We start from the raw sequence: 20944 nt of genomic DNA on the forward strand, positions 1-20944 counted from the left end.
ATTTATTCAACTGCCATTTTGTGGAACAACCTTCCGTCATACGTATTTCCTGAAAATTACAGTCTACAGAAGTTCAAGTCCAATGTCAACAAATATCTTCTTTCGTCTTCTCAGCCTCAACCCAAGTGCAGTACTAAGTACTATAGGTTCTAGTACCTCTCGTGTTTGGGATTTACATAAAAAAAAACTTCCACAACAAAAGATGGAAGCCTCTTCCACCAATCAACTACCTGCTGGCTAAAGGCAAATTTCCGCACATCTGTTCTACAACTAAAAAAAAAAAAAAATAAAAAAATAATTGAAAGAGGATGATTTTTCTGAGACAAATTTATATCTGGAGTTGTGGAAGTGGGCATGCTGATTTTAAATAATTTTAAGGAAGGATTCAACAAATAATTGGAAGGAATGGTCAATCAAGTAAAATTTTTATTTTATAGCTAGCATTAGCATTAGTAGAAAAGCAGCATCAGCCAAAAAAAAATAAAAGAGAAAACCTTCCATTTCATCCCTCCATTCGTTCCATATGCCTGTCCAGCTCAGCCTTAAATTTATTTAAGCTATTAGCTTCCACAACAAAAGATGGAAGCCTCTTCCACCAATCAACTACCTGCTGGCTAATGGCAAATTTCCGCACATCTGTTCTACAACTATCTTTCCTCAGTTTGAAACTGTGCCTTTGAAACTGTGCCCCCTCAGGTTCTTAGTCTGAGCAAGATGAAGAATCCCATCAGCATTCAGCTTGTTAAACCCATTCAAGGCCTTATACACCTCAATCAGATCACCTCACAGGCATACTCTCCAGGCGCTGCAATTTGCAGAACTTAAGCCTTTCTTGGTAAGAGCACCCCTTTGTTTCCCTCAACAATCTTGTTGCCCTTCTTTGTACTCGTTATAACAACTCTACATCCTTCCTGAAATGAGGCCTCCAGACCTGTACACAGTACTCTAGATGTGGCCTAACCTTACCTTGTAACGGGATTATCACCTCCCTGTCCCTGCTAGCAAAATTTCTATATATCATTGACAAGACTGTATGACCTGCCCTGGCAGCCTGTCTGCACACCTCAGCGAACTTCATATTTGGTTGCACAATTACCTCCAGGTGTTTTTCACTTTCCACTTCCCTGAGTGTAGTACCACCGATTTGGTACATTTCTCTTTGTTTATTGCTACCCATATGCATTAGATTCCAATAACTTGGTTTCTGGCCGAAGTGATGTAGTGTGGAGGTCTAGGAGTAGTTGGTTTCTTAGATCTAAGTATACGTTGCATGAGTGCATCACGTGATCCCAGTCTTCAGGTTCTCCGCAGGTACAGAGGGCATCCTCGACTAGGCCGAACTCTAGAAGGCGTCTCTTGAAGGACCCGTGGCCAGTTAATAGGAAGGAAGCATAGACGTTAGGGAAGAACCAAGTGGAACGTTGCTTGTTGATGTAGGTTACCACAGGAAGGAAAAGTTTAGTAGTTGCACCAGTTGTGGAGTTATTCCAGCGGGTTTGCCATAAGTTTATGAATTGTAGCCACACACGTTTATGTTCCTGTTTGATGTCAGTATCGGTACGGGTTTGAATAGTGAGGAATTCAGCTTCCTTATTCTTCTTGATGGCATGAGGAATAAGGAAGCTGAATTCCTCACTATTCAGACCCGTACCAATACTGACATCAAACAGGAACATAAACGTGTGTGGCTGCAATTCATAAACTTATGGCAAACCCGCTGGAATAACTCTACAACTGGTGCAACTACTAAACTTTTCCTTCCTGTGGTAACCTACATCAACAAGCAACGTTCCACTTGGTTCTTCCCTAACGTCTATGCTTCCTTCCTATTAACTGGCCACGGGTCCTTCAAGAGACGCCTTCTAGAGTTCGGCCTAGTCGAGGATGCCCTCTGTACCTGCGGAGAACCTGAAGACTGGGATCACGTGATGCACTCATGCAACGTATACTTAGATCTAAGAAACCAAATACTCCTAGACCTCCACACTACATCACTTCGGCCAGAAACCAAGTTATTGGAATCTAATGATTCCTTCCGTGCACTGACCAGTTATGCCAACGAGGCCTTTCGTCGTCGCTGGCATCACCTGCAACTCCCGAACACTACTCCTGGATAACCTCCTCTAGACAGCAACTGATACCCAGCACCGGAAACTTCCAGACATGAAACTGCAAATGGCGGACAGCCCTGTCGACGCCGCTCCGTGATTCTCCATTGTGACGATCCTGGACTCTTTAATTTGAACTTTACCTATTCTCTTCTTCCTACCCACAGTTTTTCTCCAGGACTCCTACAACTGCACCTAGCACTCTTCCTGCTCTGTTTCGCCTGGGAGGATGCCTACGCTCTGTCATCCTCGCTATCTTGTCTGTCTTCCACTTTCTCCGCTTCTCACTCTTCTCCGCTCTTTCCTTGGCCCTCCCCACTCTCGCTCCTGCAAGAGTGTGGACGGCCCGTCAGATGTCTTTTACTCCCTGGTCCGGCTCCTCGTGCCAGTGGACGGATGCTGGGAGGCTCCTTCCTGGTGATCGCGCCTCCCAGTAACGATTGTTATTGTTTGTTATTTGGTTTTTTTAGGAGCATTAGCAACTAAGGCCATATTGCTCCGGGATATGCGGTGGTCATTCCCTGACCTTTCCGCATCCTCCGTATTTGGTGGTGACGGGCTCGAACCCCGGTCTAATCAAGAAGCGTGTGCTACGCACTGCTGCTCCTTCCCACCTGGCTACGGAGGCGCCCCAGTAACGAAGAGGCCAGTCAAACAACACAAACAACACACTACTCACACATAACCCACACTGACTGGCTTTGCTATGTTAACAGAGTATTTAACGCGGATTTGTGGGAAACCACGGGAACCGCATAACAAAAAACACTATGTCCACTATACCCATATGCAGTACTTTGCATTTGTCAATGTTAAACTCCAATTGCCACTTCTCAGCCCATTTTCCCAATTTATCTAGATCCAATTGAGTATCATACTGTGATTAATAACCCTGCCAACCTTTGTATCGTTCCCTGAGTGTAGTACCACCGATTTGGTACATTTCTCTTTGTTTATTGCTACCCATATGCAGTACTTTGCATTTGTCAATGTTAAACTCCAGTTGCCACTTCTCAGCCCATTTTCCCAATTTATCTAGATCCAATTGGAGTATCATACTGTGATTAATAACCCTGCCAACCTTTGTATCATTCCCTGAGTGTAGTACCACCGATTTGGTACATTTCTCTTTGTTTATTGCTACCCATATGCAGTACTTTGCATTTGTCAATTTTAAACTCCAGTTGCCACTTCTCAGCCCATTTTCCCAATTTGTCTAGATCCAATTGGAGTATCATACTGTGATTAATAACCCTGCCAACCTTTGTATCATCTGCAAACTTGTATATTAAACCTGATATACCTTCATCAATATCATTGATAAATATGCAAAACAACAATGGGCCCAACATTGAATCCTGGGGAACTCCACTAATAACATTTGTCCACGAAGAGCAGTGTCCACTGATTACCACTCTCTCTGATGTCACCCACTCAACGATCCCTTTATCCGTCCTAGCAGCTTACCCATGATGCCATACCTCTCCAATTTATACAGCAGTCTTCCATGTACAGCCGTGTCAACAGCTTTCCTGAAATCCAAGTATATGATATCAAAATTAATTTTTGGCATTCAGTTCCTTTGTGACCACACCATAGTAACCAATCAAATTGGTCAGACAAGTCTTCCCTTTGACGAACCCATGCTGTGTCTTAACTATTACTGCAGTCTTGTCTAGATGATCCTATAATGTTTATTTAACCAGTGATTCCATTATTTTCTCCTGGAACACAGATTAAACTAACAGGTCTGTAGTTACTTGTGTCACCTTTTGAAACTCCTTGTGAATTGGTGATACATTTGCACACCTCTAGTCAATGGGGACCTCCCCTGAGTCCAAGGAGCACTCATAATTATGGCGAAGGGTTTGCTTACTTCCTTTGCTGCCTCCTTTAATATAACTGAATAGATCCCATCCACTCTAGGTGCCTTCCTTATGTTTAACCTCAACAATTTCTCCTCCACTTTGTTCTCAGTTATTACAAAATCACTTAACTCCCTGTTAGCGTTTGATAAACGTCTGGCATTCCGCTCATTGAATAACTCCGCATATGTGAATGTAGATGCAAAATACCCATTCAGTTTATCAGCTACCTGAATGTGATCATCAATAATCAACCCATCTATGTTAAGTGGTCCAATCTAATTCATCCCTTTTTTTCTAGAGTTTACATAAGTAAAGAACTCCTTGCTGTTTTTCTTTGCATCCTTTGCCAAAGATTTCTCATAATCTACCTTTGCCTGCCTAACCTCCTTTGTGACTTGATTATAGACTATTTTATACATGCCATAGGCTTCTGTGTTGCCTGATACTTTATATGCATCCCATACATTCTTCTTCTCTGCCCTCATTAATTCATCTGACATCCATTTAGGTCTAAACCTTGAACAGTATTTCTTAGTTGGAATGAAAAGCCTAGTAGCCTCCAAAATTAAATCCCTGAAGGCTTCACATTTAGAATTCACTGTTTGTAACATCATCAGTTGATTCCATTGTACAGAATTTAAAAACTGTCTGAGACCTCTGTAGTCACCTTTCTGAAAGCAAAAACCCTTCTCTTTAGCCTTGATGGTAGTTAGATCTTTAAATAATTCCCACATCAGTACATTGTGATCACTGTCGCCCAGTGATTCCTTTATCTGCAGATTCGTAATGCATGAAGAAATACTACTGATAATCAGATCGAGAGTATTACTCCTTCTGGTTGCCTCTCGAACATGTTGTTGTAGAAAATAGTCGTCCAATAAATGTCTTTGATAAACGTCTGGCTCTCCCCTCATTGAATAACTCCTCATACGTGAATGTACATGCAAAATACCCATTCAGTTTATCAGCTACCTGAGTGACCACACCATAGTAACCAATCAAATTGGTCAGACAAGACCTCCCTTTCCGTGACCATTCCACAAGTTCCAGTCAATATCTGGAAAGTGGCATCGTTTTAGGTTATATCTCATATTGTGAATACCTTCACAACGAGTTGCCATGATATTGCACTACTTCGAATAAGTAACGCTTCACCTAAGGAGAAGACTAATGTTACTTATTCTCAGATAGGTACCACCACCCAGACAGCACCGTTTCAGGGCTATTTGGCCCTTCTTCAGTGAGGGGGTAGGTACCCAAGTGATGCAATGATGGCAAAAACAGTTATGAAGTATAACTCCACAATATGAGAGATGCCTGATGGTGTATGATGTATTTAGACTAAGGCGCATTTAGGGCTAGAGCCTCAAGCTGCGAACAAATTTAGACTATGTATATAAAGTGCTTAGCATCATAATACACAGCCATTTCTGAATAAACAGAAAATTTTTAAGGTGGCATCGTTTTAGGTTATATCTCATATTGTGAATACCTTCACAACGAGTTGCCATGATATTGCACTACTTCGAATAAGTAACGCTTCACCTAAGGAGGAGACTAATGTTACTTATTCTCAGATAGGTACCACCACCCAGACAGCACTGTTTCAGGGCTATTTGGCCCTTCTTCAGTGAGTGGGTAGGTACCCAAGTGATGCAATGATGGCAAAAACAGTTATGAAGTATAACTCCACAATATGAGAGATGCCCGATGGTGTATGATGTATTTAGATTAAGGCGCATTTAGGGCTAGAGCCTCAAGCTGCGAACAAATTTAGACTATGTATATAAAGTGCTTAGCATCATAATACACAGCCATTTCTGAATAAACAGAAAATTAAGGTGGCATCGTTTTAGGTTATACCTCATATTGTGAATACCTTCACAACGAGTTGCCATGATATTGCACTACTTCGAATAAGTAACGCTTCACCTAAGGAGAAGACTAATGTTACTTATTCTCAGATAGGTACCACCACCCAGACAGCACCGTTTCAGGGCTATTTGGCCCTTCTTCAGTGAGTGGGTAGGTACCCAAGTGATGCAATGATGGCAAAAACAGTTATGCAAACAGATGCCAAACAGATGGCAACAAGGAGTTATACAAAAACAGTATAACTCCACAATATGAGAGATGCCTGATGGTGTATGATGTATTTAGACTAAGGCGCATTTAGGGCTAGAGCCTCAGAAGGGCCAAATAGCCCTGAAACGGTGCTGTCTGGGTGGTGGTACCTATCTGAGAATAAGTAACATTAGTCTTCTCCTTAGGTGAAGCGTTACTTATTCGAAGTAGTGCAATATCATGGCAACTCGTTGTGAAGGTATTCACAATATGAGATATAACCTAAAACGATGCCACCTTAAAAATTTTCTGTTTATTCAGAAATGGCTGTGAATTATGATGCTAAGCACTTTATATACATAGTCTAAATTTGTTTGCAGCTTGAGGCTCTAGCCCTAAATGCGCCTTAGTCTTTATCTGGAAAGTTTAAAATCTCCCATTATAAGACATGCTGATTTACTGGCCCACTATTTTTCTGCACGATTACTCATTATACTCATCAGATTCATTAGTCCTATAACACATACCTACTCTCATTTTTCCTTGTTCAGTGCTTATTTCACACCAAATTGACTCAACACAGCATTGTCCACCAGCATCAGTTGCATGCACTTCCTTAGATTTTGTGTTTCTTAACTAACAGCATAACCCCTCCTCCCTTCCTATCCTGTCTATCCTTCCTATACACATTTTACTCCCAAAATTCCAACTCTGCACTGCCTACATCTATTTAAGTGTATCTCATCTGTGTGACACCACGTCTTCGATATCCAAACAAACTGTCTTTGATGTCTTGACTAGCACTTCAAGCTCATGAAATTTATTAACTATACTCCTAGCATTGCTGTAGATTCAAGTATACATGTACCTGTTCCTGCTCCTAGCCACCCTAACACAGCCCATGTATTTACTTGTTCCACTCTGACTCCCAGCAGTCCTGGAAATCTCCATTACCTTGCTTTCCAGTATGCTGCCCATTCGAATAGAAGCAGTACAAGAATCACTTTTGCCTCTGCCTGTGGCCACTGTTAACCTGTTAGTCTGTATATCCCCCCCATGCTAGCAGTTTTCTGACCCACCTAACACTACTTCCTCGATAGCATCAGCAAATATTCTTGCACCCTTTCTATTTAAGAAGCAGTCTCTCCTGTTAACAAGTACAGACCAGGCTGAAAAAAATTCTTCCTTGAGCCTTGCACAATCTCTCCAGGGCCGAATTGATTGACAACGCTCTCATTATATACGCCCTCCTATCGTGTCTGGGCAGAATTGCAAACACTTTCACATTCAACCCTAACTCGCGACTTTTGTTCAACATTGACTGTACTTGTTGAGTAAATCTGCAGATCTCTTAGTCTTGATGTCATTAGTTCCAACGTGTACAACAGTATCACCTTTTTTGCCCTGAAAAGATGATATCTGCTTTACAATGTCATCAACTTTTGCTCCTAGCAGACATACCCTGGTCCTGTTCCACCTATCATTTCCACCTATAGTTGATGCTGTATAATCTTGCTTCCTCGCACCATTTTGCCACTAATACTAATGTATCCAATTAATGTTTGAATGCTCTTAATTTTTCAAAGTTTCTCCTCCATTTCACAATTAAGTCCTCCATTTCTTAATTGTGCTTTCAACTAATTGCAGATACAGTGTTGGTGGTGGCATGAAAAACCGCGGAAAATTTAAGATTACACCTGTTGATTTCAAACTGGTCTAACCTGGGCTTACCTCACCAGGGGCTCACATCTGGTGAGTATGGGCTTGGCACACCTAGGGTTCACATTTGGTGAGTATGGGCTTGGCAAGGGTCCTGAGCTGGATATCATTATTCTTTTCTTTCTTGGTGATTCTCTTTCACTTTTCTCTCTCTCTTTCTCTCTCTCTCTCTCTCTCTCTCTCTCTCTCTCTCTCTCTCTCTCTCTCTCTCTCTCTCTCTCTCAGGGTAACTTAGGAAATTTTTTTTTTTTTTTTTTTTTTTTGGTTGGTGCAGCATAAGCCTCAGGCTTCCTTGCACCATATAGCTGATAGTAATAATAATAACCTTGGCTTACAAAATTCAAAATTTCCAAAAAAAAAAAAAATCTCTAGGAAATGATAAAATTGAATCATCAACAGAGGTACAAGATATCACTGCAGGGAAAACAGCAAAAAGTAACAGCCTGTTTTTATGATTTTTTAAAAACTGAATTCATTTTTGGCATTAATATTAGCTCTAATGTTGGACACTCAAGTCAAAAAATAACATATTTTTAAACAAAACTGTACATACAAAGTTTTTCATTTTTACAAACCTTCAAAATTCTCTTGTTAAGAAATTCACTACCAGCAGAACCCGCACAGACATTTATCACATTCACTTCTAAAGGATAAAACCACAAACCTGTCTCAATCAGCACGACATTTTGTCTGGTCACAGGGGGTGGTGTTTTAGTATGGGGGGTTTAACAGCAAGGGCTGCCAAGATCAAATTGTGCCTTTTTTTATATTATACTACAGCCTAATTATGTATTTATTTTATTATGTTTTTAAATTTTCAAACAGCTAGATGCACTTATAAAACAGATGGATACACTTGTGAAGAAATAATTCAGGTGAGGTGGCATCATCCCCTAAAGAGGTGAGACAAGATTACTGTTCTTGCAAGTTAGAAAGGGATTTCGGGGTTGAAGCCCTCTTTGACTTGGAAATTAGTACAATCCAATGGAATGTGCCTTACTGGAACCGCCGAATAAGTATATGCATTGGGGTAGAAAGTCTCCTGTGAGAAAAAACAAATGCTTCGGGTTGGATAATTGATGGAGGTTCTAGCAAGAACCATGCTGGAACTCCACAGCTGTGGTTCTCATTAAGTCTGAAAAGTTTATTATTTATTTTAGTGATCCCATAATAATGTTCACTGTTGCTTACAAATTTTCTGTATGAGAACTTTATAATTGGTATATGGTACACAGAAATCAGAAGGTTCAGTGTTGAGAGGATGCTTTTCAGTCTAATCTGCTCTGTGATCACCTGGATGCTGACATATCCTGGTATCCAACAGAATTAACTGAACACTTGGTTTCATGGAATTCTATCAGATAAGCTTTGATTCTATTTATAATGGGATAAAAGGACGCAAATTTATTTTTTAATGCAGTTCACTGCACTCCTGAAATCAGTAATTCCAGGAATGCAGTGAACGCATTATGCTTGAAAGTTAGAAGTAAAGTTGATGTTTTCTAAGACTAGCTTTAAGTGCATATAGTTCAGCTGTACAGATGCTGCATTTGACTGGGAGAGATATCAAGATGGAAAAAGTCAGGAGACCACATTTCGTCTGGTCGTTGATGGTGTTATGGGAATTTAACAGTACAAGGGCTTCTAGGGTAAAATTGTGCTTTGTCTTATAGTAGAGCTAATTATGTTTTGAAATGAATGTTTGTCTTGGCTTACTCTTCCAAAATAAGCCGGTCTCATCGGCATTAAACACTTGTCTTGCTAGATAGCCCTCAGTTGCAGTAACATCCTTTAAAGTTTTCGGATACAAAGAAGCAGCTTCTGTATCTGCACTGACTGCTTCACCCATTAATTTTAGATTGTGAAGACATTGACATTTTTTAAAATTTTCAAACCAACCCTTACTGGCCTGAAAGGCATCTGCATTGAATGAGCTGGCTTCTTCATCTTGTAAGTTATTAAAAATTTGCAAAGCTTTGTCGCAAATAATATCTGAACTAAGGAGCTTTTCTTTTGATTAAGATCTTCTATCGAGAAAGAAACTAAGAAAGTCATTTTTCAGTTTTCTCTCTATTAGCAGATTTCTCACTTTTGTTTGTTTGTTGTTGTTATTTGGTTTTTAGGAGCATTAGCAACTAAGGCCATATTGCTCCTGGATATGCGGTGGTCATTTCCTGACCTTTCTGCATCCTCCGTATTTGGTGGTGATGGGCTCGAACCCCGGTCTAATCAAGAACCATGTGCTACGCACTGCTGCTCCTTCCCACCTGGCTACGGAGGCGCCAACTCACTTTTGTAGTGCTTTTTGCAACCAATGATGTGGAATAGATAACTGAACTTTTAATTTTCTCTAATTCGTCGAATGCTAGATTCATTTACGCTATATTTCTTGGCCAATGTCACAACCTTTTCACCATTTTCTTACTCCTTAGTGATTTTTAATTTTTCCTCTAAATTAAATTTTTTTTTTTGTTGTAGCTTTCTTCATTTCATGCACTAATTATACACATTTTATATAGATAAGAAATATTAAATCAGCAAAAGCAATGCTTACCAATTAAAACATTTTACATTGCTCAAACCAGAAAAAGATTCTGTGTGAACAGCTATCATAGGATAACTGATGAAGGGGGTCTCAGTGAGGAAGTTTTTCAAAAATAACTGGACAAACACACCACCGTGTATTCCTAGGTTTGGTTATAAGAATTAGTTTTGAATGCCTTTGTGATATTTTTCTAAAGCACATTTCTGGAGGTCACAACCATAAAACAAAAACAATTTGCACTTTCTGGTTTATTGGGCTTTTCTGTTAGTGCAATCTAATTATAAATGGGTAGTAAACTCTATCTTATTGCATTTGCAGTAATACTGCCAGCTGGAATTTACGTTATTATGTTGAAATGTGTTTCTCCTTCAATGAAATCTTCAGTCATGTAAAAAACATATAAATTTTCAAAATCTGCTATTAATTTCTATTTTTGAAGCTTTATAAACAAAAATCGCGTAGGTAGCGAAACTCACTGTGGAATATAAAATTTTGGTAGTAAATACCTGACAGCGCAATAGCGAACTCCTTGCAAATCGAAAGGTGACTGTATACAGGGTGTCTCAAAAATATTGGTACAAACGTTTAGGAGAGGTAGGTAACATCTAAAGGAATGTGAACCCATCCATAGGAACCCATAACCGAAAACGTCACGGGAAACTAGTAGCAGAGGCAGAAGAAGCAGAAATGACACAAGACGGTAATTAGTGGCAAACATTTATTTGACATAATATTAACAATGGAGTACGAGATGGATGTATTTCATGATGCTACAACAGATGCTCGAAGATTCCACCATGAGACGCGATGCATGCGTGACGCCGAAGCAGCATGGATTGGCAGACACGGTCGAACACACCTGGAGTTTCTTTGAGAGTAACAGCAGCACAGATGAGTCTCGCCACGAGATCCATTTCCCTCTCCACGGGCGATTCATACACGATAAATGGCCCCCCACAGAAAGAAATCAAGGCTCGATAAATCAGGTGAGCGTGGGGGCCAGGCAACGGGTTCATCACAGCCAATCCGTCGACGCCCAAAACGCTTGTTCAAATGGTCATGAACACCCTTTCCATAATGGGCAGGTGCCCCATCATGTTGAAACCAAATGTTGCATCTCACATTTGCTGGAACATCATCAAGTAACCCTGGTAGAACTTGTTCAAGAAAGATCCGGTATTTAGCAGAGTTCATGTGGGATGGTAACAGGTATGGGCCGACTAAGCAGTCACCGACCATACCTGCCTACACATTTATTGCGAAGCAATGTTGTGCTGCATGGGAACACACACCGTGTGCGTTGTCGTGAGCCCACATGAGCATTGTACTGATTGAATAAGCCTTCCCGAGTGAAATAAGCCTCATCCGTGAACAAAACATAGGCTGGAAAATTCAAGTCTTGAACACTTTCTTGGAGACACCACTGCGCAAAAGCCCCACGTGCTGGATGATCTTGGGGGAGCAATAACTAAACCCTTTGGAGATGAAAGGGGTGTAAGGAATCGTCGTGCCAGACACGCTGTACACTGCAACGAGACACTCCTAAGGCAAAGGCAACGGCACATGTGCTGGTAGTAGGATTATTCTGGTTGGCGTACAACACACTTTATTCCATGGTGGGAGTTCGCGTCAAACGTGGTCTGCCTGCACTGCTCCTGTTACCTCTAAAAACCCATAATCGCACAAATTTTGATGCACACTCGCAAACAAACAGTGGTCCGGTACATGTCTGGGAAGCGTTCTCCATAAATTCATTGAGCAGCTCATCCATTGCCCTCTGCTAGTCCATACACTAGCTGCATGTCTGCCAGCTCACAGTTTGTATATCGATGTATGCTCTTCGTGCGGCGACTACTGCTTGAAAGAGTGAACCAGACATTTTCCCTCTCGTTAACTGATGAACAGCGCCGTTTACTGAATTACGGTGACGTTACCGGTTATAGGTTCCTATGCGATTCACATTCCTTTAGATGTTACCTACCTCCCCTAAACGTTTGTATTAATATTTTTGAGACACCCTGTATAGAACAAAATTCTTGTGAATAATTTTTGCTCCTGGCATATTTCATAGAGATATGTTTGGAGGAAATTAATGGATATATATATATAAATATTTACAGTCAAATCTCTTAAATTCATCATTCTCAGGATCTGATCCTTGCTGGATATTGGGATTTTTTTGGCTATATTTTTCTGTTTATGCTCTGGGACATCCACATAGTCACAGGAGGTTCACACTATGGAGTGAGAGAGAGAGAGAGAGAGAGAAAGAATAAAAGAAATAGCACTGCATTTAGCAATCACGAGGACTTAGCATTAGTTGAGGCATATGATACAAGAAATCAAGCTTATATAGCATCAGCTGAAAAAAAAGAAAGAAAAAAAACCCCTTCCCATTTCACTCATCTGGTCACTCCAAATGTTTGTCTAGTTCAGTCTTAAATTTATTTAAGCTGTCAACTTCCACAACAACAGATGCAAGTCTGTTCTATCAATCAATTACCCACTGGCTAAAGGCAAATTTCCGCACATCTATTCTACAACTTCTTTCTCAATTTGAATATATACCCTCCACTCAGGTTCCTAATCTGAGCAAGTGGAAGTATTCCCTTGGCATTGAGCTTGCTCAAACCATTCAAGGCTTTTTACGCCTCAATATGATCACCTTGCAGGTGCTTAGTCTGCAGATGCTGCAACTTGCAGAAATTAACCCTCTCTTGGTAAGAGCACCCTTTGTTCCTCTCATCTTGTTGCCCTTCTCTGTACTTGTTTCAGCAACTCTACATCCTTTCTAAAATAAGCCCTCCAGATCTGTATATAGTACTCAGGGTGTGGCCTGACTATTGCCTTATACAAAGAGATAATCACTTCCTTGTTTCTGCAAAATTCCTATATATCATCGAGTACAGAGAAGGGCAACAAGATTAGTGAATGGAACAAAGGGGTGCTCTTACGAAGAAAGGCTTAAGTTTTGCAAATTACAGTGTCTGGAGACTAGGCACCAGCGAGGTGATCTGATAGAGGTGTATAAAGCCTTGAATGGTTTAAGCATGCTCAATGCTGATGGGATTCTTCCTCTAGCTCAGAAAAATCACCTGAGAGGGCATAAATTCAAATTGAGGAAAGACAGATGTAGGATAGACGTGCGGAAGTTTACCTTTAGCCAGCGGGTGGTTGGTTGGTGGAACAGACTGCCATCCCTTGTGGTGGAGGTTGATAGCCTAAATAAGTTTAAGGCTCAGCTGGACAGGTATTTTGAACGAACAGAGGGGTGAAGTGGAAGTGGGTTTTTTTTTTTTTTTTGGCTGATGCTGCATAAGCTTGCTTTCTTGCATCAAATGCCTCTACTAATGCTAATGCTAATCATTGACAAAACTCCTTGACCTGCTCTGGCTGCCCATCTGCACTGCTCAGAGAACTTCATATCTGACTGTACAATTACCCCCAGGTATTTTTCATTCTCCACCTCCTTGAGTGTAGTACCACACAGTTTGTATATTTCTCTTGGGTTACCGCTACCCTTGTGCAATACTTTGCATTTGTCAATGTTAAACTTCATTTGCCACTTAGCCCATCTGCCTAACTTTTCTAGATCCTGTTGCAGTAGCATACTGTCTTTACTGTCATTACCAACCCTGCCAACCTTTGTATCATCTGCAAACTTGGACATTAAGCCTGATTTACCTTCATCGATATCATTGATAAATGCACAAAACAACAATGGGCCCAGCACTGAACCTTGGGGGACTCCACTAATAACATTAATGGAGACACACCAATTTGTATAGCAGTCTTCTATGTGAAACACTACCAAAAGCTTTCCTGAAATCCAAATATATGATATCAAAATTTTTTTTTTTTATGCATCCAGTTCCTTTGTAACCACATCATATTATCCAATCAAATTGGTCAGACAAGGCTTCCCCTTAACAAACTCATGCTGTGTCTGAACTATTACAGCAGTCTTGTCTAGGTGATCCTGCATCACTTCTTTAACCAGTGACACTGTTATTTTCCCCAGAACAGAAGTTAAACTAACAGAACAGGTCTATAATTATTTGTGTCAACCTTTGAACCCCCTTTGTGAATTTGGGATGCATTTGCACATCTCTAATCCATAGGGACCATCCCTGAATCTAAGGATGCTCTCATAATTATGGCTAAGGGTTTTCTAACTTCCCTCGCTGCCTCCTCCAATATAACTGGATAGATTCGATCTGCCCTCTGTGCCTTTATGTTTACCTTTAACAATTTCTCTTCCACTTTGGTGCTCTTTGTTATTACAAAATCTTTTAGCTCCCTGTTAGAGTTTAGTAAACTTCTATCTTCCTCTTCCTTACAGAATTCCTCGTGTGTGAATGTAGATGCAAAATACTCATTTAGTTTTTCAGCTATCTGAGCAGGATCTTCAATAGTCGAACCACCAACATCAAGTGGACCAACCTAATTCATCCCCTTCCTTCTAGAGTTTACATAAGTAAAGAAGTCTTTGTTGTTTTTCTTTGCATCCTTTGCCAAGGATTTTTTGTAATTATCCTTCGCTAATTACAGTTGCCTAACCTCCTTTGTGACTTGATTACAGACTAGCTTATATGTGCCATAGGTTTCTGTATCACCTGATAATTTATATGCATCCCATACATTTTTTTCTCCTCTTCCACTAGCCTTATTATTTCATCTGACATCCATTTAGTTTTAAATCTTGAATAGTATATCTTAGTTGGTATGAAAAACCTAGTAGCTTCCAAGATTAATGCTGATAATCAGATGAAGAGTATTACTCTCTCTTGTTGCTACTCGAACATGTTGCTGTAGAAAACAATCCTCCAATAAATCCACCAAAGGCTTGCTAGTGTGTGAGTGACCAGTCCACAAGTTCCAGTAAATATCTGGAAAGATCATTTCCCCCATTACAAGACATTCTGATTTACTGGCCATCTCTATTTCTCTGCACAATTGTTTGTTGTACTCATCAGAGTCATTAGGCCTATAACACACTCATACGATCTAGTCACCCTAGTCACTTCAAACCTGTATGCAATACTCAAGATGTGGCTTAATCATTGCTTTGTACAATGGGATAATCACCTCCATATCTAGTGCTAGCAAAGTTCCTGCATATCATTGAAAAAATGACATGAGATCTAATAACCTGTCTGTACTGCTCGCAGAACTTCATATCTGACTGCTCAATTACCCCGAGTTTTTTTTTCATTTTCCACTACCCGAGTGTAGTACCACACAGTTAGTATATTAATCTGGGATTACTGTTCCCTATTTGTAGTATTGCATTTCTCAACGTTAAACTTCAACTGCTATTTCTGAGTCCATCTGCATAATATTTCTATATCTAGAGCTATATTACTGTCATTAACCACCCTGCCAACTTTTGTATTTTCTGCAAACTTAGACACTAAGCCTGATATATCTTCATCAATATCATTAATAAATAAAGATAAGAACAATGGCCCCTGGGGTACTCCACTAATGACATCAGTTTGCAAATAGAAGTGTTTGTAATAACCACTCAACCCTCCGATTATCCAGAGCATTAACTTGCCCTTAATGCCACAGTGCTCCTAATTGTACATTAGTCTTTTATGTTCAATGGTATCAAAAGCCTTTCTGAAATCCAAGTATGCGATATCAAAATTATTTTTTTGCATCCAGTTCTTCCTTTGTTACTGTATCACAGTATCCAACTTGAGATTGGGCAGACAGGACCTCCCAGTAATGAATCCCTGCTGTGACTAAAGTGTAACTGTATTCTTGTTTAAATGGTCCTGCATTATTTCTTTAACCAGTGACTCCATTATTTTCCCTAATAAGATAAATAATGGTAAGCTATACTGTTAGTTATAATGTTAGCTCTAATAACAAGCTATAATGTTAGCTTTAATGACAAGCTATAATGTTAGCTATAATGATAAGCTAACAGGTCTGTAGTTAGTCATGTCACCTTTTGATCTTGACCTTTCTGAATTTGGATACATTCACACATCTCTGTTCCATGGGGATCTCACCTGAATCCAAAATCTCTCATAATTATGCTTATGGGTTTTCTTACCTCCTTGGCTGTATCCTTTAGTATAACAGGATAGATGCCATCCACCCCAGGCACTATTTTTTTTATCTCAGAGAATTACTCTTCCTTGTTCTTATCCTGTTTGTCCTTTCTATACAATTGTATACTCATACTAAAATTCAAATTATTAATACTCATATTTAGTATTTCTTATATCTGAGTGGCACTACATCTCCATTATTGTCATAACACCAGCATTTGATGAGTTAACCAGTAATTCAAATTTATTTTCTATACTGCCAGCATTAGTTCACCTGTTTTTACTCTAAACATAACCGATCCCATGTATTTGTTTGATGATGATGATCCCAAGCAGGCCTTTAATCCCTGATACCCTTCTTTCCAGTCCTTTTCATGTCCTAATAGCAGTGCAATAGTCACTTATACCTCTGCCTGTGGCTTCTATTCATTTATTTATTATTGTAACTCCTCCAGCAAGCAGCTTTCTTCCTCACCTAACCCTTTCTTGATCAGCAAATATTCATTTCACATCAGAAAATATTCTCCCCTCCCCGTTTAAATATATTTCATTTCTGTTAAAACAGTCTCTCCTGTTAGCAAGCACATATTCCATGTAGTAATAGTAGTAGCAGTAGTAGTAGCATCAGCCAAAAAAAAAAAAAAATCGCACCATTCCCTCCAAATGCCTGTCCAGTTCCTCCTTAAATTTATTCAACCTATCAACTTCCACAACGACAGATGGAAGTTTGTTCCAGCAATTAACCACCCGCTGGCTAAAGGCAAATTTCCGCACATCTAATCTACATCTGTCTTTTCTTAATTTGAATTTATGCCCCCTTAGGTTCGTAATCTGAACAAGTGGAAGGATCCCATCAGAATTCAGCGTGCTCAACCCATTCAATGTTGAGAAAAATTTTACTTTATGAAACTTGCACAGTCTATTCCAATCCAAATTGATTGACAACGTTCTCATTATGTGCTAACCACTATCATGTTTGGACAGAAGTACAGACACTTTCAAATTAAATCCTAACTTGCAACTTTTTCTCAACATTGCCCTGTACTTGTTATGTAAATCTTCAGATCTATTCTTCATTTCAGTAGTTTCCAATGTATGCAACAGGTTTGCCTTTTGTGCCTGTAAAAAGATGATAGCTGCTCTGTGTCAACAACTTTTGACCCTTGCAAACATACCCTTGTCCTATTCCACCTATCCTTTTTTTTTTTTTTTTTGCATAGTATATATTCTTTTCCCCTGGACAATAGTCATTGACAATAACTACTTTCTGTGGGACTAGCAAATTCTTCTTTGGAGTTTCATTGTGTTGTGTGTTGCACGAGTGTATAGTCACCATTGTTTTGGGCAACTGAGCCTTTGTAGGGGGTCCCTCTTTTTAATTTATTCACAGGCATTAGCCCTTTTCCTAAAGCCTTCATTAAACCCATTAAGATGCTCAAGTTCCTCACACTCTCTGTATCATGCCTGCTACAGATAACTTGGAAAAAAGATAGTAAGAAGCACCTGAGCCTTTGTTGGGGGGGTCCCTCTTTTTAATTTCTTTACGGGCATCAACCCTTTTCCTAAACCCTTCATTAAACCCATTAAGATGCCGAAGCTCCTCACACTCTCTGTATCATGCCTGCTACAAATAACTTGGCAAAAAGATGGTAAGAAGCACACTGTACATAGTTTTGATTTGCAAGAGACCTTCGACACTTCGCCATCGACACTTCTCTTCTGAGCTGAAGCATTCACTCTAATTTGAACTTTTTGCTTTGCTGCTCTTGTTTGAGTCAAAATTCTAGTCAGTTTTGGTAGGTTTGAGAGTTTGATTCTATATAGATTTTTTAAAAAATTGCATTACTAAAAATGAATGAGAATTTATAAAGGCTTCATAAAGGTAATTGAATATTACTTGTAGCAGGAAATTTTTGTAGTTAAAAAATTATTAAACTTTTTCTGCATTTCAGCAGGAATATGAATAAATATTCTAACTGTGTAAATTATAATATGTATATCATTATTTCAGTTATTTGAAACTTCAGGAATTCAGTTGATGGCAGATCATCAGTATGATGCCCAAACTCGAGTTCAAGTACTTCTAGAATTCCTTCACGAAAGAGAAATTGACTTGGAAGATGCTGCAGAAATGAAACGAATTAAATTAGAACAATGCATTCAGTTATGTCAGTTTGAAGCTGATGCAAATCAGGTATATTTAAAGTTCTAATGCATTTTATTATGTTGTGAACTAAGGTCTTCATTTGAATTTATTTACCCTGTATTCTTGTTTAAATATAAGATCGATATCATACCATTATTGTAGGAAATCTTGACCCGACGCTCACATCAAACTAGTCTGGTTAATGTAATATAAAATTTTTAAGTATTAAAACACGAACATATTGCTGTTAAAGGATTGTTAAATTATATATTATATAAAACTAAACTTGTCTTCATTTCAGACCAGAAAGAGAAGACAATTGTCAAACTGTATTAAAACTATTTTAAATTAAAACCGTATTCAAATATTCTTAGGTTGAATATTTTAATACTTTTTTAATTTAATATAGTTTTAATACAGTTTGACAATTGTCTTCTCTTTCTGGTTTATCATTGCTGATAGGTTTAGTTTGGGGTAGGTTGATCTGCATCGGCTGCACTTGGCTCTTCTTGATAGCAGTTAGTAGACTATGTGAATTGAAGACCAGTTTAATTTTATATAATATATAATTTAAAAATCCTTTATTAGGGATATGTTTGCATTTTAATACTTAAAGATTTTATATTACATTAACCAGATTAGTTTGATGTGAGCATCGGGTCAAGATTTCCTACAATAAAGGTAGGATATCGATCTTATATGTAAACAAGAGTACTTAAAGTAGGAAAAATTGGGCTTCATTGCTCTTACATTTTGAAATCTTAGATTTATCCTGTATGTATGTTGTGATCATATACTGGTATATTTCTGTTATTATTTATTTTTTTGTGCTCTTTCGTTTATCTCTTTATGTCATTTTATTAATTTCTCATTTTATCTCTAGTTCTAATTTATTCTTGTTGCATTTTAGGTATCATATGTACATCTTATGCAATGTCATACTATTTGAATGCAAGAGGATACTGTCATGAGCTGGATGTGATGCTCTACATTCTTGAAAATAATTTCACCATATAATTTCAGAACATCAGACTTATCATACTTGTATAATACAATAAGATAATTTTGTGTTTGCAGAAGCATTTATGACATAATTGATAGGACATAGTAAGATTTGATGTGGTGGTTTAAGAGGTATTATTGTTGACTCATATGCAGATGTTATTACTGCATCAAGTAAGTAGTATTTTAGTGAAGACTGATGTTTTTGTCTTTCCACAACAGTAGTAGAAAGCTATCAAGTTCATGATGTGAATTGTGCCCTCGCGCGCGCACACACACACACACACACACACACACACACACACACACACACACACACACACACACACACACACACACACACACACACCGCTTCAAAATGTATAAATAGTAAACTTGAGTATTAATATGAAAAGGCCTTCTGGGTTTGGGAATGAATGATACCAGTTATATTATTTATTATCCTCAAATAAATTGTATAATGATGTAAAACATAATGTAAATAAAATGCAAAACATTATATTTGTGTACACAGCCAGTAATATAAAAGACTTCTTTGGTGTCTTTATTACTGTTAAAATATAATGGATCTAAAATAAAATAGTCAGTAGCTTTTGACATCCAAAAATATTGTTGTCAATTTCCAAGTGAGCAGCAGCATTACAAGAAATCAATAAAGTAAATGAGGCAATCTCAGTGCATGATGGGAAGATAATATAAACAGGTTATTGCTCATGCAGTGTCCTATTATACTATCTGTTAACTTTCTGAATAATAGTTTGTTCAAAAATTGAGTTTTAAGACTTCAGTTATGATAAAAGCAAGTAAAGGAAGTGATACAAAATGACCAACCAATGGCAGTGGTTTGGCTGAGTAGCATAATTGACCATATAAATTTTCTTTAGATCAAGTGAAACTTGTATTTCAGAAACATTCATCTTTTTGATCCTACAGGCAATGCTCATTGTACTCTGTCTTCGTGAAACATGACCCCTTTCTGCATGAACAATGAAAAGTGTGGTTTCACTTGCTTGGCCACTGACAAAATATTATCGTGTCAGAAATTAGGTACACCAAACAAATAAATTTCCCCAATTTCCTTGGGGGTATTTGGTGTACCCAGTTTCTGACCTAGTGATAGTTTGGATGTTCTGGGTACACCAAACTACATTATATTGTTTGGTGTACCCAGTTTTAGCTACTTATAGATATTGAAAATGCTGTTTGATGATACAGGAAAGACCTGGATAGAACAGATGAATTCCAAAGGATGACTGAGAATGTTGAGAACAGGCTGCCTAACATTATTTCAGAAAAGTTGCATTTATGAAGATCATATTAACCCTAATGATCTCTTGTCATTTAGACCTAGTACTACAGTGGCATGGTGTAACAATGCAGTGGAAGCTTTTATGCATGTGGAAATTATGTGAATTTGTCTGCACCAT

At 38.7% G+C, this 20944-nt stretch overlaps 1 protein-coding gene across 3 annotated transcripts in view; it reads left to right on the forward strand.

The window, feature by feature from the left end:
* The window catches only part of trio (trio Rho guanine nucleotide exchange factor), a 996553-nt gene that overhangs the window by 474345 nt on the left and 501264 nt on the right, over positions 1-20944 (forward strand). For all 3 annotated transcript variants that reach the window (XM_090387950.1, XM_090387951.1, XM_090387952.1), the window contains one exon: positions 18381-18563. In XM_090387950.1, coding sequence (XP_090244076.1) covers positions 18381-18563 — 183 coding nt within the window. The remainder of the gene's footprint in view (positions 1-18380; positions 18564-20944) is intronic.

Source organism: Mastigoproctus giganteus, chromosome 13 (assembly GCF_048544385.1).
Source record: "Mastigoproctus giganteus isolate SK-2022 chromosome 13, ASM4854438v1, whole genome shotgun sequence".
In the NCBI taxonomy this organism is placed as follows: Eukaryota; Metazoa; Arthropoda; class Arachnida; order Uropygi; family Thelyphonidae; genus Mastigoproctus; species Mastigoproctus giganteus.